Source organism: Lynx canadensis, chromosome D3, assembly GCF_007474595.2.
Source record: "Lynx canadensis isolate LIC74 chromosome D3, mLynCan4.pri.v2, whole genome shotgun sequence".
Lineage (NCBI taxonomy): Eukaryota > Metazoa > Chordata > Mammalia > Carnivora > Felidae > Lynx > Lynx canadensis.
The window spans coordinates 85,514,444-85,538,873 of NC_044314.2; the positions used below are offsets into that span (position 1 = coordinate 85,514,444).

At 41.3% G+C, this 24,430-nt stretch overlaps 1 protein-coding gene across 2 annotated transcripts in view; it reads right to left on the bottom strand.

Moving 5' to 3' along the window:
* Positions 1 to 24,430, bottom strand: part of ATP2A2 (ATPase sarcoplasmic/endoplasmic reticulum Ca2+ transporting 2) — a 58,861-nt gene that overhangs the window by 9,165 nt on the left and 25,266 nt on the right. For both annotated transcript variants that reach the window (XR_003973280.1, XM_030336707.1), the window contains exons 6-14: positions 15,313 to 15,393; positions 13,312 to 13,397; positions 11,861 to 12,325; positions 7,177 to 7,265; positions 6,690 to 6,792; positions 5,751 to 5,882; positions 2,006 to 2,128; positions 1,687 to 1,905; positions 571 to 906 (exon numbers count right to left, since the gene is read on the bottom strand). Coding sequence is in view for 1 of the 2 variants with exons in the window: in XM_030336707.1 (XP_030192567.1) it covers positions 571 to 906; positions 1,687 to 1,905; positions 2,006 to 2,128; positions 5,751 to 5,882; positions 6,690 to 6,792; positions 7,177 to 7,265; positions 11,861 to 12,325; positions 13,312 to 13,397; positions 15,313 to 15,393 (1,634 nt within the window). In the remaining variant the exon portion in view is untranslated. The remainder of the gene's footprint in view (positions 1 to 570; positions 907 to 1,686; positions 1,906 to 2,005; positions 2,129 to 5,750; positions 5,883 to 6,689; positions 6,793 to 7,176; positions 7,266 to 11,860; positions 12,326 to 13,311; positions 13,398 to 15,312; positions 15,394 to 24,430) is intronic.

Genomic DNA, 24,430 nt, shown 5'->3' on the forward strand with positions numbered 1-24,430 from the left:
ATTCAATTCAGAAAAGTGGTTCCCTTTGAGAGAAGGAAGAACACCTGTTAATATATTCTTTCAAATAACACCTTTTAAAAAAGTTTCACAGACGAGCAACAGAAAGCAAACACTCCACAGCATGAACTTGTCTGGGTGAAGAATCACACAAAGGGAAGAATCCCGGAAATGCCTCACCAATAAGCAGTTCTTAATGCTTCAACAGTACATCTAATTTCAGGTAGGGTTATCCAAAGATTGGGAATAGAAAACAGAGGAGTTCAGTCCTGAATCAATTTTTAGAAAACTTGAGATAACGTGTATACTTTAACCAAGACAAAGACTAGATATCACCACATATTTCCCTGTGACTGATTCAGAAGGCATACTTCAACATCGTAAACTAGTCTAGAATCTTCCCTGAAGGTAACAGTACATAGCATGCCAACTACTGGTTAACAGAACCCTAGAGAAACAGCTCTGATCATGACAAAAATCAAGATATTCCGAATTTGGGAGCTGTTACTAAAAATTTAACAGTCAAAATTACAACTTGCTGTATCTGTGTAGCATGAGTCCAAAGGTACTCACCATAGCTGTAATCTCATCAAAAGACTGAAGAAACTCTACAATTTTTGACTTGTGGGAAGGCTCAACTCGAGCAAAACAGCGGGCATTCAAGCAGGCATCTCTCTGGGCTGAAGGACTGAGCTCATCAAACTCCCGACCCGTAAAAGCCTTTGACGTCACATCCTCGTCCTGCCCAAAGATGCCAATGCGGCGACAGATGGCCACAGCAGTGCCTTTGTTGTCCCCTGTGATCATGATCACCCGGATGCCTGCTTGCCGGCAAAGCTTCACAGAAGAGGCCACTTCAATTCTTGGAGGGTCCAGCATGCCCACACAGCCAACGAAAGTCAGATTAGTCTACAGCAAAAGAATCATCTTACGTTAAAACAGGAAGTTCTAGTTTCTCCCCTAATGTAAAACAAGGACCAGTTATACATAAAGAGCAAAGGCCTCTCCCATTTTCCTATGGTAAATTCTGTAGCTGTGACTCTTATCTAAGATTAACATTCATACAGATATAAATCCAATGAGGAATAGTATTTCTTCCAATGAACCAAAAAGGAATAAAAAACATCACTACCTTCTTGAACCAAATCATCCTTTAACTTTCAGGATAATATCCTGAAAGGAAGAAAAAAACATACTAAGGAGTAAGAGCATTTTGATACTGGCCACTCTTCTGGCCCAGAGGACCAGTTCTTCCTAATTCCTCTCGATCAGTGCTTCAGGAAGTCACACACCCAGAATTAAAGAGCTCTACTATGAGCAGAGGAGTAGAAGAAATCTCTCAACTTGGATATTTTGACCTTCAGTAACTAACGAATGTTTAAAAAAATATTCCCTATTTTTAAAACATCTTAATTTACTTAAGAGTTGCAAAATCATTTTTACAAGTTTCTTTGGCTCAAGTCTGGACTTTCCTACCTCGAAAGCAACAGACCTGTATTAAACTGTTAACTAGGCATGCTGGAAGCAGCACGCCGAATTAGAATGGTGGGGCATTTGGCCTGCAGAAAAACAAATAACCACACCTCTTTCTTGGCAAAAGCAAGACTCATTTGACCTTTTACTGAAGGAGCACTGTTTGAACACAATGAGTGTGCAGGGTGTGGGGGAAGGAGCATTTTGTTAGCTAACCTCATATTTGATAAAGTTGGCAGAGTCCTCAAGGTTCATTTCTTCTCTTCTCAGTGGGTTGTCATGAGTGGCCAGAGCCAGGCACCGCAGTGTGTCGCTGCCACTACCCCATTCCCTGATGACAGACATGACCTTCTGTTTGACTCCAGGGGTCATAGGGACTTTGGTACTTCCAACCCGAATGTGGGTGCACCTGTCAATGACACCTTCGGGAGCGCCCTGGAAATGTTACAGATTTAGATCAGGAACTGTACTTACTGGGCTCACCCAGGATCCTAATCCTGGAAAGAACATCTCAACTGCAATCTGCTGTACTTGCCTTCACAAACATTTTGCTCATCGATGTCCGGCTTGGTTTGTTTGGTGTACAGTAAACTGACATTGATTTTCTATCGCGCGAAAACTCGAGAGTAAATTCTTTTTTCATTAACTGCTTTATGACCTGAAAAGAGAACACGCATGGAATACTACTGGGTAACAATTTCTGAATATTTTTCACTTGGTCAACAAATGTTCACTAAGCGCCTATTCTGTGACAGGTGTTGGGGTTTAGCCATGGACAGCGAACAAGTTCTCACCCTCATGAAGTTTAAACTTGCCCTCTCATTTGGGAAAGACACACTAGAAGGTAAATGCACATATAGTAAATGCTATGGAGGAAAAAATGTTTAGATAAGGCAAGGAAGGGAGATAGAAAATTTGTGTATGTATAGGTTGCAATTTTACATAAAGTAGTCAGAAGAAGGCAGAGTTTGAGTAAAAATGTGAAGGATGTGTGAGCTGAGAGTGCCGAAGTGCAGGCTGGCATGACCTGGCATGTTCAAGGAGCCTCCGGGCCATATAGCTGGAAGAGTCGCAAGAAAGAGAGAGAAGTGTAATGGCCGGTGGGCAGGGGGTGGGGGGGGAGTAGGTGTGGGAGGACAGAAGCAGGTTGTAGGACTTTGAAAGTCACTTTAAGGCAATTGGCTTTTATAGCAAGTGAAAATGGGAAGATGATGGAGGGTTTCAGGCTCTCGCAGTTGAAGGGGGACAAGGAGCACCATTTAGTACAAATAATCTAAGAGAGATGATGGCAACCATGGGCAGGAATGGTTGGTCCACAGCACTGCTGCCCCACAGAAGTGTCTACTGTGATGGAAATGTTCTATGGGAGCTGTTCATGTAGCTGTCCTATGTGGCTACTAAGCACCTGAAAAGCCATTGTTCTCTTTATTCTAAATAGCTTTAGGGAGCCTGCACATTAGACGCCAGCACACTGACCAGAAGAGCTCATGGAAGTAACTGAAGACAGAAAAGGTTGAGGACTGGGCTCTGGGGCCTCCCCACCCCCGGTCATATGTGTAAGATCCAGCCAAGGAGTTGGCAGAGGGATGGGAGGGAGGAGAACAAGTGAAGGAATGTTTCACGGAGGGAGAGACCAACAGCTCAGGTAAATGAGGACTGAAAATGACTCTTTGGATTCAGACACTGTTGCGTTGTGTACACAACCATGTTATCTACAACATACACTGTACCTTTTTAACAGTAAAAAAATTTTTTTAATGTTTATTTTTGAGAGAGAGCATGAGTAGGGGAGGGGCAGAGAAAGAGGGAGACACAGAATTTGAAGCAGGTTCCGGGCTTAGCTGTCAGCACAGAGCCTGACGCAGGGCTCGAACCCACGAACTGTGAGATCATGACCTGAGCCAAAGTCGGATGCTTAACCCATTGACCCACCCAGGTGACCTACACTAGCCTTTCTAATTTTTATACCTTTGATTTCTTTTTCTTGTCTTATTGCGTTGACTGGGGCTGCTGGGACAATACTGAATAGAAACATTGAGAGCAGAAAATTTTTTGTCGCTACTAAGTATGACATTAGTACAGACTCTGTGTAAATATACCTTCAACTTGAAGACAGGTTTGCTGAATTGTTTTTGTTTTGTTTTTGTAGTTTATTTTGAGAGAGTGAGCAAGTCAGCAAGGGATGGGGAGAGAACCACCACAAGCAGGCTCCACGCTCTATCTCACAAACTAAGATCATGACCTGAGCTGAAATCAAGAGTTGGAAGCTTAACCGACTGAGCCACCTAGGTGCCCAGGTTTGTGGAGTTTTTATCATGAACACAAATTTTACCAGATGCCCTTTCTGTATCTACTTAAATGATCTTATGGTTTTCTGTCTTTATTCAATTATGTGAATTACACTGATCCTCCCCCATCCCCCACTCAGATACAAAGCTAGTAATTGCAGAAATCCTCAAGAACCTCAGCATCCAATGTGGGCAGTGATGAGTGGACAGACATCTGTGGGTTCTCTGCCAGGCTGGGTGGACTATGGTCATCCTCTCAGCCAGAGCTGCCTCAAGCAGAAAAAGACCATCACTGAATTCTGCATTATTTGACTCGTATGTATTTACGTGTTTAGTTTCCATTAAGCATTTTCACCAAATGCTCTAGAAAGACTGAAGGAATGAGTAGTGATTCTTAGGTGTAGATCTAGGCACCAGATACATCCTGGGTGGAGAGAAGAATACAGCCATTTCTAACAGCATCAGGATAGTCCATTAGGCCTTAAAAAGCTGGGTTCTGCCCACTTCCTCTCTGAACTACAACAGGTTCCTGCTTTCTAGGGGCCGGAGACTGGCATGAGTTCAGATCTGGAAATTTTCGGTGAAGGAGCCCCCATGACAGTCATTACTGATCTCCTCGCTCAGCTGCTGACAAAAAAAACGAGGCAGCCATGGATCAAGAAATGGCTTAGTCTGCAGACAAGAGAACAGACAGCCTTGCCCTTACGTCCCGTCAAAATGACAGTTAATACACTGCTTGTAAGCTCCATACTACTTGTTTCCCTTTATCGAGTGGTTACAGGTCTAGAATCAAACAGTTCTAACCCTCAGTCTCTGTGAAGGTTGCCTCTGAGGGACTTAGTCGAACCAACTAATAGAGCTGTCAGACAATGTGGTTTTGCAAGGATGCCCCTCTGCCCCCTTTATCCCACCCCAGCTCACTGCCAGTGTGAGAGTGAGGGCTCTAAAATGGAGACCAGGACATCTCCCATTTTATGGATGCCACAGGAGCTGCCCAGGACCCTTGTGACTATGAGATTGCTAATGGTGGAGTGTGGATCATGTCACAGTGGGGAGGGCCTTAATTCTGGTGTGAGCTTTGTTTTCTTGATAATATAAAGGAGATAAAATGATGCAAAGAGAGGGTGCTAGAGAAGGAGTCCAGTTCTGCCTCACCCTGTGAAACTATGCTCATCACTGCAGGCCTCAGTTTCCCTGTCTGTGAATGCCAGACTGGACTGGATGGACCCTTTCACAGCCTGACATTGGTGTGCTCACCAAAATGCTTAAAAAACTTGACCGGAGGGGCATCTGGGTGGCTCAGTCAAGTGTCTGACTTCGGCTCAGGTCACAATCTCACGGTTCGTGAGTTTAAGCCCTGCATCGGGCTCTGCTTTGGCATTGTATAGCCTGCTTGGGATACTCTCTCCCTCTCTCCCCTCCTCAGATTGCACATGCACTCTCTCTCTCACAAAATAAACTTAAAAAAAAAAAAAAAAAAGAACTTGACTGGAGTGCACTGGAGAAAATCAGAAAAGTGAAACAAGAGAATACATTAAAACAGCTACTTTGAGAAATTTTACTAGAAAAGAAAAGAAGCAGAGTGCTAAAGGGGGAAACAAAAAAAAAAGAAAGTTTTAAGATAAAAAACATACTACTCTGTCCTGTGCCGATGAGGATCTACCAGAGATGGAAAATGGATAGTGCAGGAGAGAGAAGTCGGGACTCATGGCACAAAGGGCAGGGGGTTCTGACAGGAGCAAGGATGACAGATTGCTCGCAGTGCCACGGGAGAGGAGGTAGAGCTTACAGGTGCAGACAGCTGCATATGGAAATTATCTAGTGATTGTTTCTATTTTCTTGGTCAGACAGGTAGCCAGATCATTGTACCAGAGAGCAAATGAGAGAAGGAGATGCCGCCAGTTTGAGGAGAAAGGTATGAATCTACCTAGTTGTCCAAGAGGGCGGGGAACGAAAGACAGTGCACACAACACCCCACGCTTCAATACTGACCGAGTTGCAGGCATTTGCTCTTTCTATTTTAGAAAGACCCTTCAATTCGGTATCAAATACATTCATCTTCTCTACTAGGCAAGTGAGAGCAGTCTCTGTAGCTTCCCCAACTTTTTCATACACGCCCTTTGCCTGTATTGGTTAAAAGCATAAAGTGAAAAAGCAGTGAATAAGTTTTTCATCAATAAAGACTTCCCATCAGAGGAGAGCTTGTCTTTCGTTGCACCATTATTGTCGGGGCTGTTTTTATCCTACTCTGGAGCAAATGAGGCAGACAAAAATACACTCAAAGCACATTTTATCTTATTCTAATAACTATATTTTTTATTTCCTTTAACTATGAGAAGCCAATAGTCATAGTATTAATTCAAACAACTTTCATAGTATGTGAAATTGCATGTCATTATTTATCATTCTACAGAGTTCACATTCAGGTTCTGATGGAGACTGGCTTGTCTTTTAGAAACCAGTGGGTTAATCTGTAAGTAAAAAGGGAGGAAAAAAAGGTCTACTGTTTAAATTTTATATTATTTTATCATCATCATCATCATCATCATCATCATCATCATCATCAAAACAGCCCTCTAAGCCTCAGCTCATCCTCAAGGATATAATACTACCCATCTTAAAAAACAAGATTAATACCCTCTACTTTCAGGAAAACATTTCCTCTCCTAAGTTTTCTTCACTTTTGGTAGCCACACTATAAGCCAAAGGAAACATCGCATACATCCTCTTAGTTTAAAAGTGACTGCAACACTCAGAGGATATATGAAAGGCTCTCAGCTTTCTTTGACTAGGTCATGCTGACTCGGATAAAATGGAAAGAGGAAATAAAATCAGAAAACTGTTACTTTCCAGAGGAAGGAAGGCTGGATTTTTATTCCACCCACCCCACCTTTGAGCCAGGTCTACTTTTTCATTTATGAGGAGCCTTACCTCATTGTAATCCAATGCAGAATCATTACAAAGAGCACAAATTGTTGCCAATTCCACAAGACCATCATATTGATGACATTTCACTGGTTTATCATCTTTATGCCTATCAAAAGAAGAAAAACACTTTTAGAGCATAATGTGGTCATCTCTATTGATTTTTATTTAATTTGTAATATAATTTTGTGGGCAACAGCCTGGCAAGTATTGAAAAGAATTTGAGTGATGGTTCTTAGAAATCTGATGCTGGAGACAACAGAATGTGTCTTTGATATTAGGAATCAACCAGTAAAGACCAGAAGTTCTTAATTAATGAAATTCTTCCACCACAGGTATCAATACAGAACAAACCAGCTGAAAAATCAGGCTCTAAAGCAGAGCTAAATAAAAATGAAAAAAGTCACTGACTTATAACCTGTTTTCTCTTAAATCTATACAAGTACCAAACTGCTACAACGGATCCTTTAAATGATAAGGTGGGTTTACTCACACTTCTCCAATAGGTGCATATGTTGACCCAGTTATGGTAAACTCATTAAGGGAACAAGTATCCCCCTCAACCTTGTCCAGAATGAACATCTACAGAAAAAAAAGTGTCAAGTGTTTAAAATGTGCCAGAAAAAAATAATCTCTGCTAAGACAAAAAGCATTTCTCATGGAAGAAAACAATTTTAATGAAACTTATGAACTGAACCTCAGCATCAGATTTTTCCTTATTCCAACTAGATGCTATTTAGGATTGCCTCCCCCATCCATCCAAGAGTCTGAAAAACAGTATCACAGAGGTGCTGAATAAATAAACAACAGGGGCACCAAAGACACAGAAGACAACCCACATGAAATGTAAGTTATGAGGACTCCAGGTCATTCAATTCCAAAGACACAGCAGTAGTCTTCAGAGGACTCCGAATTCCCAATTTCAAATGGCTGGCTGAGAAAGTAATATTAGGTAGTCATCCCTGGGAGCTAATAGTAAAAGCCTGGGAAGAATAAACTCACATTTCAGAGCTGCATAAACATTCCCTGAGTAAAATAAGACAAATCACTTCTCTCCTCCTTCCCACTTATTTTTATTGTGGCAATAGCTCATTTTCTATGAAGCTGCATAACTCCATGTGCACAGTAAGGAGCCTGCAGAACTGACTGAACTGACATCACCAAGGGAACACAGACAGAAGCATGCTTAGGAAAGGATTCTTAATTTTACAGTGACATGAGCTAGTGTCTTAAAGATCAGGTTCCCCCAGCCCCCCTCGGTTTGCTTTTCAATCATGATTTAGAAGCCCGGTTTGGAAGACTCAGATGTAGACTTGTGTTTTCATGCAAATTGAAACTATAACACCTTCTCATAAAGCACAGAACAAAAACACAAAGTGCTACTTCAACTATACTTTATGGTGCCAAAATGCCTCTGAAATATGAACAATTAAGAACATGACCAGGGGCGGCCGGGTAGCTCAGTTGGTTGTCTGACTTGATTTCAGCTCAGGTCATGATCTTGCCATTTGTGGGATCAAGCCCTATAGTCAGGCTCTGCACTAACAACTTGGAGCCTGCTTGTGATTTTCTCCCGTGCCCCCCACCCCCACCCCTCCCCTTATGCGCGCTCTCTCAAAACAAATAAAACATTAAAAAAGGAAGAGGAAGGAAGGAAGGAAGGAAGGAAGGAAGGAAGGAAGGAAGGAAGGAAAGAAGGAAAGAGTGAGAGAGGAGAGACAGGAAGAAGAAAACGGGGTGCCTAGGTGGCTCAGCCAGTTAAGTGTCTGACTTCAGCTCAGGGCATGATCTCTCGGTTCGTGAGTTCAAGCCCTGCACTAGGCTCTGTGTTAACAACTCAGAGCCTAGAGCCTGCTCCAGATTCTCTGTGTCTCCCCCTCTCTCTGCCCCTCCCCTGCTTTCACTCTGTCTCTCTCTCAAAAATAAACATTAAAAAAATTTTAAATATATAATCAAACCATTTACAATAATTTAAAACTACTAAACTCAAGTTTAAAAAGAGCCACATAGTGCTTTAAGGTATCTTTTCAGAGAATCTCAACTCAGATTCAGTAACAAAAATGGTTCATGCTTATTTTAAAGTAACTTTTTTTTAGGGGCGCCTGGGTGGCTCAGTTGGTTAAGCATCCAACTTCGGTTCTGGTCATGATCTCACGGTTCATGGGTTCAAGCCCTGAATCGGGCTCTGTGCTGACAGCTCGGAGCCTGGAGCCTGCTTCGGATTCTGTGTCTCCTCTCTCTGCCTCTCCCTCACTAGCACTGTCTCTCAAAAATAAACATTAAAAAAAAAAATTAAAATAACTTATTTTTGCCTCACAAGATTTTTGCTTGTTATATAGGACAAACTTTTAAGTTCTGAAAGTTTTATCTTTTTTTTTTTTTAATATTTTTTTAAAAATTTATTTTGAGAGAGAGAGCATGCAAGCAGGGTAGGGGCACAGACAGGAGAAAGAATCCCAAGCAGGTTCTGCACTGTTAGCGCAGTGCCCAATGCGGGGCTTGAACTCATGAACTGTGAGATCATAACCTGAGCTGAAGTTGGATGCTTAACCGACTGAGCCACCCAGGCGCCCCACATTTCTCTTTTTTTTTTTTTAAACTCTACACCCTACACGGGGTTCGAACTCACAACCTCAAGATCAAGAGTCACATGCTCTACTGACTGAGCCAGCCAGGCGCCCAAAAAGCTTCATTTCAAAAGCTATTTAGATATAAATTAACCCTGGAACGGAACTAGAGCCACGAACAAGACATATGTCTTTTTTTTTTAAATGAAATTATATAAGAGGATTTAAAACTGTGATGACTCCTGATAAAAAAGGTTCTAATTCAAACATACGCAACCAGTGTTAAATGAGGAAAAGATTCATGTCCAAGATCACATGCAGCAGTATCAGTGACGCCTACATTTTTTTCTAACAGATACAACAACTAAAAAAAGGAAGCTTGTCAAATGGCTCCTTCCAAATATGTTTGACATTTTACAGAAGAGGAACAAAGGACCAGAGAGGTTAAACAAGTGCTCAAGGTTATATAATTATTAAGTGGAAGACAGAGGACTAGGTTTAACTACCCATCTCTCCTATAAAAAACCCAACTTTACCCTTTTTTTACCCTTTTATTAGAAGCTGTGTGACCCCCAGACATATCACTTAACTTCTTAGGGCCTGAGTTTTTAAACCTCTTGAGCAGGACTACCAGGATTCATAAAGTCACAATGTGAAAAACTAAGTGCACTTAGCAACATCATAAGTTGACATTATTACCACACACCATGTCATTTCTTTAATGATACAGTTTAAAAAAGTGAGACTTTCAGTTTATACCACAGTCCAAAATATTCTAAGATATTCAGAATTTTAGTTCACATTAAGTAAATCTGAATGCAAGTGGGCATGGTAGATTACAAGCAAGTAAACCATATAGGAACTGCATGATGGAAGTATTTCTAAGTCAAGGGCAGTTATGCAACCTGCTGCAAGAAACCTCCCATAGAATACAGATTAGCATCAGCTTTCTGTCACAGAGGTACAACAGAACAAAGAGGCAGGCTACGCTGTTTAATGGAAGAAAACATCTTACACCAGCTAAGAGAAAATATAAAAACAAAAATCTTTTATTACAGACTCTGTTTTATTCTTAGTTTGAAATCTGATTTGCTCCCACAGTTTGAAATTAGTTGACAACTAGCTATTAGCCAGTTTACACCTTTTCTGGTTCCAAGGCATGAAAACCTAGGTAAACCTAGGTAGCTGAGTCAAACCCCTGCTTATTACCACATAAGAGACAAAACACCTGTCCATTCATTCTAAATTGGGGTCTGGACTACACGAAGAGTTGGTGGGAGTGTGGGGGGAGTTGTGTATCTAAAAATCATCATGAGTTTCAATTTGGCAAGATAAAAATTCCAAGGGTTTAATTGTATTAGAAGAAAAATGATTTCTAATACGAAAAAACATTATCCAAAACCTGGAAATAAGGCCAACAGGATATCCACAGTCCCTTCAATGTCATTCAGAAGCATTACTTCACAGGCTCAAAGATTAGTATTCTAGAAATATAAAACACTGTTCCACTGTGCTATTTATTTATTTAGAGCTCGTTACTTACAGGAGGCTGTGGATACTCCTACAGGAAAGACAAACTGTAGTTTCACTGCCCTAGTGACTACTTTTTTAAAAAGTTTATTTATTTGTTTATTTTGAGAGAGTGCAAGCATGGGAGAGGAGCAGAGAGGGAGAGGGAGAATCCCAAGCAGGCTCCGCAACTATCAGTGCAGAGCTGGACTCGGGGCTCAAACCCACAAACCGTGAGATCATGACTTGAGCCGAAATCAAGAGTGGCGGGTCACTTACCCAACTGAGCCATCCAGGTGCCAGTGCCCTATAGGATATTAACCAGTTTTTGTAATCTAACATACAGCAATTCTATTCTAATATTGAGTACTTCCTCAAATGCTCTTTGTAATCAGTTTTACCATTTTACTGATTGTCTCAATATTTAACAAGCCAAACAGCATCTTTGGTGTCCACTCAGTATTTTACAAGTTGTGTACCTTTGGGAAAGTTATACTTTCACTTGTATAAAGTTGTTCAAATAAAACCTAGGGAAAGAACTTAATTCAGCTGTATCAGTATTTCTGTAGTTATTACTTTTCTAAGGGCAAGTTTAAACAGTTTCTTATTTTATCCCCCAAGTGATGGTCAAGACAACCTAAGAAAGAAGGATGAACATAGAACAAAGCAATTATTTGCCTTTCAAGAAAGCATGTCTCATCCACTGTGTTATGAAAACACAAGTTAGAAGTTTAGCTAGGCTGGTAGGTAGGGAACTAGCTGCTTTACAGAATTCTCTTAAGGCTGTTTCAGTAACATACATGCACTCAGTGATGGAGCAGTCACCTAACACATTTACAGCCCGTCTATAGTTACCTTCCCCAGTGTAAGTACGTTAACCATGCAGATACCCTTATTTCATGAATTAGTTTTAGGAATTAGAGGACTAAATTCCTTTGAGGCATCAGAGTACCTTGGGTTAAGGCTGTACACACAACCCTATTTGTTTAAAGTACTTTAAAAGGTATCAAATTACAAATCCAAGGTTTTGATGACATGAGGGCATATTCTTAGGATGAATCAACCACCAGCAGCAAAGAGTCTTAAATCACTCCCACTTACCCTGCACACTGACATCTGGTTCGTCGTAAGCGTACCAGTCTTGTCTGAGCAGATAACAGAAGTACAACCAAGGGTTTCCACAGAAGGGAGACTTCGAACAATGGCATTTTTCTTTGCCATTCTGCGAGTTCCAAGAGCCAGGCAGGTGGTGATGACAGCAGGCAGACCTTCAGGAATGGCCGCCACAGCCAGGGCCACCGCAATTTTAAAGTAGTAAATAGCACCCCTGATCCAGGAGCCTCCGTGAACTGGGTCATTGAAGTGCCCAATGTTTATGATCCAGACTGCAATGCAAATAAGGGATATGACTTTGGAAAGCTGCTCCCCAAACTCGTCTAGTTTCTGCTGGAGGGGTGTTCTCTCCTGTTCTGTTGCCACCATCTCATCCCGGATCTTGCCGATTTCTGTGTTAACTCCAGTTGCCACCACCACTCCCATGGCTTTGCCAGCAGCAATGTTTGTTCCCTACAACAGAAGTAGAGGAAACTGATTAGAAGAGTAACACTGCACCCAACTTAAACACCGACTAGTGAACTCAGAACAGTTTACTAGTCTGTGGGTATTTATTAGAGCACCCAGACACTCTCATATTCTGCTGGGCCTTCCAGTGGCTGCTGCTACTCAGAGAACTAGCCATCCAACCTGGACAATGCAGGCAGCATGGTCTGGCTCTTCTTGTTTCTCATTTCATGCAGTTCCTACTTGCCCAGGGAAGCTCCACCCTGACCACTCGCCCCTGGAAACTCTATTCATAATATTGAGCCTGGCCTGCAGACTGGCTTTGGGCTGGAACAGGGCTCTAACCCCTCTGCGTTCCTGACTCTTCAGACTCCATCCGGCCCTCAACCCTAAGCATTCTCCACAGCTGGCTCCAATAGCTCAACCTCCCTGCCCCCACTGTGATCACCTATAACAAGCAGGGCCACCAGCACCGTGAGCTACCTTGAGGACCTCCACTCAAGCACTGGCATTCAGAAATCATGAAATCAAGTAGGAGCACTCTCTCCCCACCCCACTTTACTTCCCAGTGCTGGTGTGATACAACTTCATGATTTTCACTGTAATCCTATAGCACTTTACTTACTAGGAGTGGCTAGGCTCCCATACTAACCCGTATACAAATACCTACCATTTGAAGTATTTTAAATGCCAAACAAGCAAAGCCTATCAATTTCTCAACTTTTCATTTCAAAAAAATTTAACAGAAAAACTGGTGTACAATGAACATCCATTTTACTTTTCACTCAGACTCACCTCTTATTATTGTTGCTACATTTCCTTACTTTCTAAACACACACCTTTTTCCTGTGATCTACATACTGATATCATCCACATCATTTAAAAACATCTTTATAGGCTAAGCCTCTCTCACACAGATCTACTTTTCTAGGTATACAGATAAAGAATTTAAAGGTGTTTGACCTGATCTTTACATTTGACAAAGTACTTACAGAAAACAGCATGTTCTTCTTATCTTGGTTGACGGCCCGTGGGTCTGGGACAGGGTCAGTGTGCTTGATGACAGACACAGACTCACCTAAGCAGGTTGAGAGAAGGAACCATTAGATCTGTGCCATCCACATGTAGAACCTGGACCCTCACTCATTAAACTGCTAGCACTCTCAGGAAATAGGATAAAAGACCCCATCTGCTCGAAGGAGGTGAGCTAGTAAAACTTAGAAACTAACTTCAGAGCAAAGAATGTCAGGATTAAAATTAGTACAATTTCAAAATAAACTTAATTTTGAAATAAAATCCCAGTCAACTGCCTTTATTTCCCACAGTAACTATTCAAATCTAGTCTGTTTTCAGGTATCAATTTTATACTCTAATACTGTGAATATGTATTTATATGTATTTGTTGTAGTTGCACATACACACTAATACTTCCAAAAAAAAGGTGAACATATATTCTTAACACACTAAAAAACTAGATACATTATATTACGTAATGAGGAGCATCAATGGGAAACCTGTTCAGTAATGTCAGACATGAGAAATGAAAACATAGTTTTAGAAATATCTGCATTAGTGATGAGTGATCAGACCATTCTATTTCAATAAAACAAAACTGAAAAACAATCAGCAGTTGCACTAAAAACACCACATGGTATATAAAGGACAACTTCTTACAACTTTTACAATGTCTTATTGAATTTGGTTTCAACTTTACTTAACATCACTTATGAAAATAACTGGGGTCACTCTGAGTAATGCAAAATACGGCTCCAGTTATTAAAACTGGAACATGATTAACAAAAAACATTTAAGAGATTCTATGAAAAGTTTTAAAAGTTAATTATTTCTATGGGCACACGATGAAAATTTTATATGCACAACCTAATCAGTTTCCCAACATTTTATGGCTTAATCAGCTTTCAGCTATTGCTGCTAATGGGAGTTTTAGTAAATAAGCTATTCATAATGAAACAATAAAAAACAGAGCTCAGGCTACTCACAATACTACCTCCCATTACTTCAGCTGCTTTACAAAACTGATAATCAGATAAATCTTGATTACCTTTGGATTTTATACTCTATTTAATTCAGGTTAGCATTGTGTCTGAGTTAATCTTCTGACCACCTTACTTCCAGTTAATATGAACCCTCCCCCCTAGACTGTACCTTTATCAAACAAAAATGGAACAATGTTCCAATCTCAGATCTAAACATGCAAACTTCAGGCAGTAAAACATTCACCATTTTGGAAGGTGCTAGCTTTTGTTAATTCTACATTTGATCATTGCCAAGTATGATAGATGCAAGAGTAGCATTCCTCCAATGAAAAAAATTACAGCTCTGGAGCCTTTTTTTCCTGACTGGAAAAAGAACACTAAATAATTCATTTTCCACAAAAGAGAGAGACAACACTTCAACCTGAAGATTACTGCCCTTGCTGGGCGCTTGGGTGGCTCAGTCGGTTAAGTGTCCGACTTCGGCTCAGGTCATGATCTCGGGGTGAGTTCGAGCCCTGTGTCGGGCTCTGTGCTGACAGCTCAGAGCCTAGAGCCTGCTTTGGATTCTGTGTCCCCCTCTCTCTCTGCCCTTTCCCTGCTTGCACACTGTCTCTTTCTCAAAAATAAGCATAAAAAGGAAGGAAGGAAGGAAGGAAGGAAGGAAGGAAGGAAGGAAGGAAGGAAGGAAGGAAGGAAGGAAGGAAGGAGGAAATTACTGCCTCTGCTAATGTAGGAATTTGTAACTTTTTTTTTTTTTTGAAAGCTAATTTTTGGTAAAATTTAAAGGGGTCTTAGGAGATGAAAGCCAAGTTTGTTTTTAAATACCTTTAAGCCTCATACATTGGCAAAAAGCCTAATTTATTAAGTTTTAAGAAGTAAATATCTTGGAGAGGATTAAGTGAATACGATAAAGGGACAGTGAGGCAAGAGTCAACTCTTAGCATGGGATCTGAGAGAGTCTGCACATTCAAAGACTTTCCAATGTATAATGTTTACCTGTGAGAATGGACTGGTCAACTCTCAGAGTAGTAGATTTGATGGAAGTTAATCTTATATCAGCAGGAACTTTGTCACCAACTAATTGGGGAGAATAAAGGCAGTTAAAATAAGCAACTCTGTAATTCATGTTCGTGTTTCATAGAGATAAATCTGTCTCCAAATAAAACAAATTTTAAGGGAAATACATAGCCTGTATACAGCACAAATATATCAAAATCTGTTAAATTAAGATAATCACCTTATCCTTAGGGTTAGAAAAACTCTTGCTAGACAGATAACAGATTATCCCATCAGAAAAGCTAAAATATCACGAATAGGTAACAAACGTCTCAAAGACACTAAAAAAAAAATCTCACTTGTAAGAGTAACAAGAAATAGAAGCAGGAGACACCACTTTTAAACTACCAAATTGACAGACAATAAGAGTTCAGAAAATGTACCAAGTATGCAAGGATGTATAAAAAACAGGGATTCTTACAGGGTGGTGACTCTAATGTCTGAAAATTTTCATTTAAATAAGGAAAAAAATTATTAGTGTCATAAATCACTTGGAGGCAAGTGCCTGAGCAGAGATCAATGAAATGCTGTGTTAGTACACAGTTAACAAGGACAAATTAAATGCATGTAATGTCAGTAAACATTCTACGTAATATTAGCAGTCCATTTAGTGTGTAATTCCACTCTGGTTCCAGACTTTGTGCCCACCTTCATACGCTGCTGAGTACGAAGAAAAAACTGTTACAAAATTTCTGGAGGGCAATTCGGCACTATATATCAAAACTGCAAAGCACAATCTTTTTACACCACGTATTCCACTACAAGGAATTTACTCTTCAGATAGGCTCAACAGAATGTAGTTAGTCACAGCATAGTCTTTTATTAACAGTAGAAAGATAACACAACTCCATTCATGCTAAAGTGAAAATTTCCTCCTTAGGTATACTGTATATTGGGGGGGGGGGAACATGAGTGTGAAACATCACTTATAGACAGCTACCATTCATAAGGGAAATACCTCCGGGAAGGGGTCACAAAATGTTAACGAGGGGGTTACCAGCGTGGTGGATAGAGGGAGACTTTTCACCTTGTACCCTTGGGTATCTTTTGAAATTTGATTTATCAAATAAGTGAATAAGCCTTTTGAAATTCACCCCAAGGGGCGCCTGGGTGGCTCAGTCGGTTGGGTGTCCAACTTCGGCTCAGATCATGATCTCCCAGTTGGTGAGTTCGAGCCCTGCTTCGGGCTCTGCGCTGACAGCTCAGAGCCTGGTGCTTGCTTTGGATTCTGTGTCTCCCCCTCTCACTGCCCCTCCCCCACTCACACTCTCTCTCAAAAAATAAACATTAAAAAAAATTAAAAAAAAAAAATTCACCTCAAGAGGATCTTTAAGTCAACACAGTCTTCTTCACTAGGCCAAAGAGCTCCTTTAACAGCTCTTTTAAAGGGCTCGCATCTCTAGTTTGTATAAAGTAAATGCCACATTGCAGATATAGGAACAGATAAAGCCACTGTTTCACATGGGCCTGGAGAATAGTGTCCAGCACACTGTGGGTGTTCAAATACTGTTAAATGAGGACATATCAGTACCAAAGCAACTGGGCATTAAGTGTACAACAGCTTTTCCTGACCTTCTAAAAGGTAACTAAGGGGGGGGGGGGTGCCTGGGTGGCTCAGTCGGTTAAGTGTCCGACTTTGGCTCAGGTTATGATCTCAGGGTTTGTAGGTTCGAGCCCCACATCGGGTTCTGTGCTGACAGCTCAGAGCCTGGAGCCTACTTCAGATTCTGTGTCTCCCTCTCTCTCTGACCCTCCTCGGCTCACACTCTGTCTCTCAAAAATAAACAAACATTAAAAAAATTAAAAAAAAAAAAAGGTAACTATGGTAGTTTTGGAAGTCTGATATAAGGAGAGCTAAAAATTAGAAGAAATATAGTCTCCCCTAGCATTACATATAGTATTTTTAAGTCAAATGTTCATTTTCCATACTTACTCTACAAACTGAATTTTAACTGACACTGGTTATATACAAACTGGCAAAATAGCTTTTCTGTCCAAGGAGACTCATTTTATTTGTCAAACACCTACCACTTAGCTTTGGTTTTTCTGCCTTTCAGAGCTTTGAAGTTCAGGAAGAGTTGGTTTGCTTTTTGACCTCTAGTTCATTAAACCACCCTGTAGCCTAACTAGGGAATGTGGTCACAAAGGGGCACAGAAACAGACTGTCAGTGTATAATCTCAAGGGACAAGAATCACCCTTGCATTTGACTGCAGGGACACATTAAGTTAAAGTGAATGAAACTCCTGCTGGAAATGCTTATGCAACGAACAGCAATATTCCCCAACTGAATAAACGAGAACGTTTCCTCTTAATTCTGTTCCTGCTACAGTAAGTAACCATATATAACTAAACTTCAATGGCCTAACAACAGCTCAAGTGCTCCATCAAGATAAAAATTTGAAACCAATTAAAATTTTTTACTGTAGGGGAGCCAGGGTGGCTCAGTTGCTTAAGTATCAGACTTCAGCTCAGGTCATGATCTCATGGTTTATGAATTCGAACCCCATGTCGGGCTCTGTGCTGACCGCTCAGAGCCTGGACACTGCTTCAGATTCTGTGTCTCCCTCTCTCCCTGCCCCTCCCCTGCTCACCACTCTCTCTCTCTCTCTCTCAAAAATAAAGATTAAAAAAACATTTTAATAAAAATTTTACTGTATTATTTCTGGATGTCACAATTAATTCGATCACATGTGATCCTGAACATGAAAGAATAGGGGCACCTGGGTGGCTCAGTTGGTTAAGCGTCTGACTTTGGCCCAGATCATGATCTTGCGGTTTGTGAGTTTGGGCCCTGCATCTGGCTCGGTACTGACAGCTCAGAGCCCAGAGCCTGCTTTGGATTCTGTGACTCCCTTTCTCTGCCCCTTCCCGGCTCACTCTCTCTCAAAAAATAAATAAATGTTAAAAAAAATTTTTTTTTTAAAGAAAAGAATTATAAGGTTCAATCATGAGCATAGGACTCTAAATGGAAAATTTACTTGAAAATGGTTCTTGGGGCACCTGGGTGGCTCAGTTAGTTAAGTGTCTGACATTCTTGATTTTGGCTCAGGTCATGCATGGTCTCACAGTTTGTGAGTTCAAGCCTATCCCCTTTCCCCGCTCTCTTTCTCTCTCAAAATAAATAAAAACAGGAAGAAAGAAAGAAAAATGTTTCCTGCTGTCAGAGGCAATTTATGTCATGGTCCTACAGGAGCAAAAAAATGTCTAACATGGCATAGAGGTCCCCACAATCTGTAAGTACTCTGACACTTCAGTACTCTAACAGCTGAACATATACCAGCAATTTAAAAGAACACTTCGTTTTATGTTAAAAGCTGAATCCTGTTTTTCTAGTTCAACAATTTCATATATAAGCCCTAGTTCACACTTTTTTGAGAGAGACAGAGACAGAATGCGGGTGGGGGAGGGGCAGAGAGAGAGGGAGACACAAAATCTGGAGCAGGCTCCAAGCTCTGAGCTGTCAGCACGGAGCCCAATGCAGGGCTCAAACTCATGAGCTGTGAGATCATGACCTGAGCCAAAGTCGGCCGCTCAAGCGACTGAGCCACCCAGGCACCCCGGAATCAATACTAAATATATGCAGCATTAAAAATTATACTCATTCTGATGGAACTAGAGTGTACTATGTTAAAAGTGAAATAAATCAGTCAGAGAAAGACAAATATCCTACGATTTCACTCATACATGGAATTTAAGAAACAAAACAGGTGAACATAGGGGCATAAACAGGGTTGCTAGAGGGTGGGGGGATGGGCTAAATGGGTGATGGGCATTAAGGAGGGTACTTGCTGTGATGAATACTTGTTACATGTAAGTTATAAATCATTAAATTCTACTCCTGAAAGAAACAACAAAAAAAAACAAACACAGGTGTGCATGTATACATACACACACACACACACACACACACACACACACACACACACACACACACAAACATTCTTGAACTCACCCAACCATGAGATTATGACCTGATCCAAAGCTGGATGCTAACTGAGCCACCTGGGTGCCCCCAAAGGTCTATATTAAATACATGAAGGTCGGGGTGCCTGGGTGGCTTGGTCGGTTAAGCGTCCGACTTTGGCTCAGGTCATGATTTCACGGTCCGTGAGTTCGAGCCCTGCATCGGGCTCTGTGCTGACAGCTCAGAGCCTGGAGCCTGTTTCAGATTCTGTGTCTCCCTCTCTCTCTGCCCCTCCCCTGTTCATGCTCTGTCTCTGTCTCAAAAATAAATAAACGTTAAAAAAAATTAAAAAAAAATACATGAAGGTCATTTCTTTGCTGTACAGAAATTATATGGATATACATTTAATTGTTGGCTAAATATTTAGGAATGACTCAAATGTCAAATGCTAGTGGAACAGATGACCTGGGAAGCCCTTAAAAACTGACCTCAAGCTTTTCTCAACTTTTCTTGGTTCTGATAACAGGCATTCTAACTGGGGGGCAATTAAATATTTAGGAGCTAAAAACAAAAGATCACCTGGGAGCCTTTTATAAACTATACACTCTCAGAAACTACTCTTCAAGAGTCTGGTTTAATGCATTTGGCTTGGGGTCCAGTAATCCACCTTTTAAAAAGTTCTCCAAGGGTGCCTGGGAAGCGTGACTTCAGCTCAGGTCATGATCTCACAGTTCGTGGGTTCAAGCCCCGTGTCAGCCTCCTGGAGCCTGCTTCGAGTTCTGTGCCCTCCTCTCCCTCTGCCCTTCCTCCACTCACCCTCTCTCTCTCAAAATTAAACGTTATAAATAAATTTTTAAAAAAAGTTCTCCAAACACTAAAACAAAAAACAAAAGGAAACAAAACCCAAAAAACCTAAGAAGAAACAATTACCACCATGCACAATAACTGGAGTCACAGATCCCATGAAGAGCTTGTTCAGAACAGCCTACTGTGATGGGGCGCCTGGGTGGCGCAGTCGGTTAAGCGTCCGACTTCAGCCAGGTCACGATCTCGCAGTCCGGGAGTTCGAGCCCCGCGTCAGGCTCTGGGCTGATGGCTCAGAGCCTGGAGCCTGTTTCCGATTCTGTGTCTCCCTCTCTCTCTGCCCCTCCCCCGTTCATGCTCTGTCTCTCTCTGTCCCAAAAATAAATAAACGTTGAAAAAAAAATTTTTTTTAAAAAAAGAACAGCCTACTGTGTGCTGCATCTCATGTACCAAGTATGCCAGCTCTAGGCCAAGAGGACCTTAAGTCCTCCAACACCTGAGAAATTTATCATCTTAAAGTTCTACATTTCATTGTTTTCATCAAAAACTATCTCTAAGGAAAGGAAGCATAAATCCATAACAAAGCATCAGTCCAAACTGGTGTTCCTCAACACCTGCTTTGTTCTAGTATCCTCTTAGCTAGAAAACCCCCCACATCATCTCGATCAACCCTCGGTTTAGTCAGGAAACTACAGCTAGAAGTAAAAGGAGTCTTGCCTAAGGAACCTCAATTAACGAAAGACTTCTTTTAACCTGCTATGTGACTCTGTTTTATGCTTTTGTTTGTAATAATCAATACAGGATTCAATCTATTAGGACACACACTCTCTAAGGAAGCAAAAGAAGATTCAATTGATACTTTTCAAATTAAGACATGATTATTTTCCTTGTCCGCTGGCTTCTATGAATTTCAGACAGAGGGTTTTGTGTGTGAGGAGCAGGCAGTGCTGTTCCTGATGATCGCACCCAGTAATATTTCCCTGATGGAGCATGTCAATGCCCTTAACGGCAAGTGGTAGTGGAAAATTCTTACTCTTGCCAAGGGGATGCTCTGCAATTTTCTCCTCTGAAAATTTTTTCCCTGTCTCTTAGGTTCTGGTGGTGTAATAAAAGAATAAACTGTTAGAAATACCTTCCATTTGTTTAACCTCTGACACTTTTCAGATTCAGCTCTTGGCTTCATAAGTCCATCGGTCTTTAACCTGCTACCACAATAGGGATTTCTACTCTGAAAAAAATCCTCCATGTATAATTAATACTAGCTCACCAAGAATGCAAGTCAAAGTCAAAGGAAATTACTCTGCCACATTTTAGAAATGAACGCAAACTTCCTTTATCTTAAAACCTAGATGGGGCGCCTGGGTGGCGCAGTCGGTTAAGCGTCCGACTTCAGCCAGGTCACGATCTCGCGGTCCGGGAGTTCGAGCCCCGCGTCAGGCTCTGGGCTGATGGCTCGGAGCCTGGAGCCTGTTTCCGATTCTGTGTCTCCCTCTCTCTCTGCCCCTCCCCCGTTCATGCTCTGTCTCTCTCTGTCCCAAAAATAAATAAACGTTGAAAAAAAAAAATTAAAAAAAAAAAACCTAGAAAGGAATGTAATCCATGGTACTTAAACAATGTTTACATCACTATGTCAAAAATAAATACAGATGGGGGCACCTGGCTGGCTCAGTGGGTGGAGCATATGACTCTTGATCTTGGGGTCATGAGTTCAAGCCCCACGTTGAATGTAGAGATTACTTAAAAAAAAAATTAAATATTTAAAAATAAACAAATACTGATGGTTAAATCAGCATTACTCAGAAAAGGCCTTTTTATGAACTAGTTCTATGAAGGGGAAAAAAAAATCTAATTTACTGAGGCAAATTCTACCAGCTATTCAAGTCTTTTCTAAAAAAACTATATATAAGATCAGAAATTATCTCCTAAATACCACTATTGTTTTTTAGTTTATTTTTTTAATATACGTGTTTATCTATTTATTTGTTTATTTATTTTTGAGAGAGAGCGAGAGAGAGCGAGTGAACACGCATGCATGAACAGGGGAGGGGCAGAGAGAGAGGGGGAAACAGAATCTGAAGCAGGCTCCAGGCTCTGAGCTGTCAGCACAGAGCCTGACGTGGGGCTCAAACCCATGGACTGTGAGATCATGACCCGAGACCAACTGACTAAGCCGTCCACACGCCTGTCGTTTTTTTTACTTTAAGTGGCTCCTAGGAAAAGCAAGCTGTAACAGAATTAACCTAGATTAAACATTTAACTATGACTTAAGTATTTTCATTGTTCTGATTTGAGTCATCAATTTTATAGTTGGGCAAAGTGAATGAAATTCCTCACTTGAGAAGTCCACTTGCCTGCTTTCTCCAGACCTCAGGGTAAGTAGGGAAGGGACATTACAAATCACCATAGTACACTAAGTTTGCTTCCAGTCCATTTGTTCAAAGTATTATCTATGATGGTTTAAAATGCAAACGTAGGGACACCTGGATGGCTCAGCTGGCTAAGCTGGGGACTCTTGATTTCAGCTCAGGTCATGATCCCAGGGTAGAGGGATCGAGCCCTGCGTAGGGCTCCGTGCTGAGAGTGGAGCCTGGTTAAGAAGATTCTCTCTCCCTCTGCCCTCTCCCATACTTGCACCCTCTCACGCTCTCTCTTAAAAAAAGGGGGGGTGGAGGGGTGAGTGCCTGGGTGGCTCAGTCGGTTAGGCGTCTGACTTCAGCTCAAGTCATGATCTCACGGTTTTAAGATTGACCCGTGTTGGGCTCCATGCTGGGCATGGAGCCTGCTTAAGATGATCTCTTTCTCCTCCTGCCCCTTCTCTCTCAAAAAATAAAATAAAAAATAAAAAAGTAATGCAAATATTACAGTCTCTTATTTAAAATGTTTAAATACCTTCTTCCTCCCAGAACTGAGATCAAGTCAGTATCTTAAAGGTGGTTTATAGCACCTCCCAGGGCCCAGCTGCTGCTTGCTTCTTACCACTTTCCTCTCCCTCTAACCTCCGACACAACAGTCTCCAATTCCTCAAAGCTCTTTCTGAGTCTTCATACACCCTCTTCTCTGCCACCTTGCCCCACCCCGAACAGCGAGGCATTCCTCAAATTCCCATTTTAGGTTGGCATCCCTTTCGATGTGCTCACAGAGAGCTGTTCTTTCCTTTCCGGACACGCTCACATACGTGCTCAGTAAGTCTTCCCATTATTACACCAAAAGCTCCATGAGGCATGCACTCAGTCACTGTGCATTTCCTAGCCCCGAGCACTGTGCTGGCACACAGTGGGTGCCAGATAAATATCTGTTAACAAATAAAATACTTGCACACATTATTTCCTTTAATAAACAACCATCAGAGACTTATGATAACTATCAAGTTGAAGAATGTCACAAAGGGAGGAACAATGAAGAGAGTCAAGACCAAAGAGATCTCAGACTTGGTTAAGCTGAATGAAGAAACAAGTGATTGTTACTTAAATTTTACATTTAGACTAAAAACAAAACAGAACATGTATGCTAGCACAGATTAGCTAGAGGTGGAGGGGAAAGAGCACATGTGAGAGCAGGGTTTTAGCTGGTAGAGCAATGAAGGTTGCCAAAGAAGTGTCCCTAGTCTGTAACAGCAAAGAGCGTCTCGAATATCAACCAGACTCCATTTACATAACAGCATTTACGTCTGAGCACCAGAGAAAACCATCAAGATGGTAAAGGGTTTGAAAATAATTACATGAACAGCTGAAAGAGCAAAAACTAACTTGGAAATAAACTTTTAGCATCCTCACACCGTTTGCACTCCAGACTCCCTGCTCCACCCCAACTGCCACCTGCTACTGGACAAGCTGCAGTGGGTCCGAGTTCTGGCGAAGTTCCCTTCTAGTTCTCTAAAGGCAATGAATTTACCTTCCCCTACCTAACAGGCCATCATGGGAGGAACCATCAAACTTCTGTGTGACTACAAAGTGAAAACTAACGTGGAGAACAGACAACTATAGTTTAGCTATTAGTAAGGATTGTTTTATAATAAAACTGATTAAAAATGGCATAGCTGGTCCTAAGGAGCCAGGTTTCCAGTTACTAGAGGTGGGAGATGATGCTCACTCAGTACATGCTGACGCAGTCCATCACTAAGCTCACAGTACACAGCATCCAGCACATCCCCTGACTTTTCTCATTATTCCAGAAGTAAAGCCTGCTTTTAAAAGGTGAAAACCCATTCCTTACTCCTCTCATCAAAATAGACACCAGCTGTTAGACATCTTTATCTGCTAGGTATTTCTCTATGGATAACACTTATTAAAACTTTATTAAAATAGAAATCATAGGGGCGCCTGGGTGGCTCAGTTGGTTGAGCGTCCAAC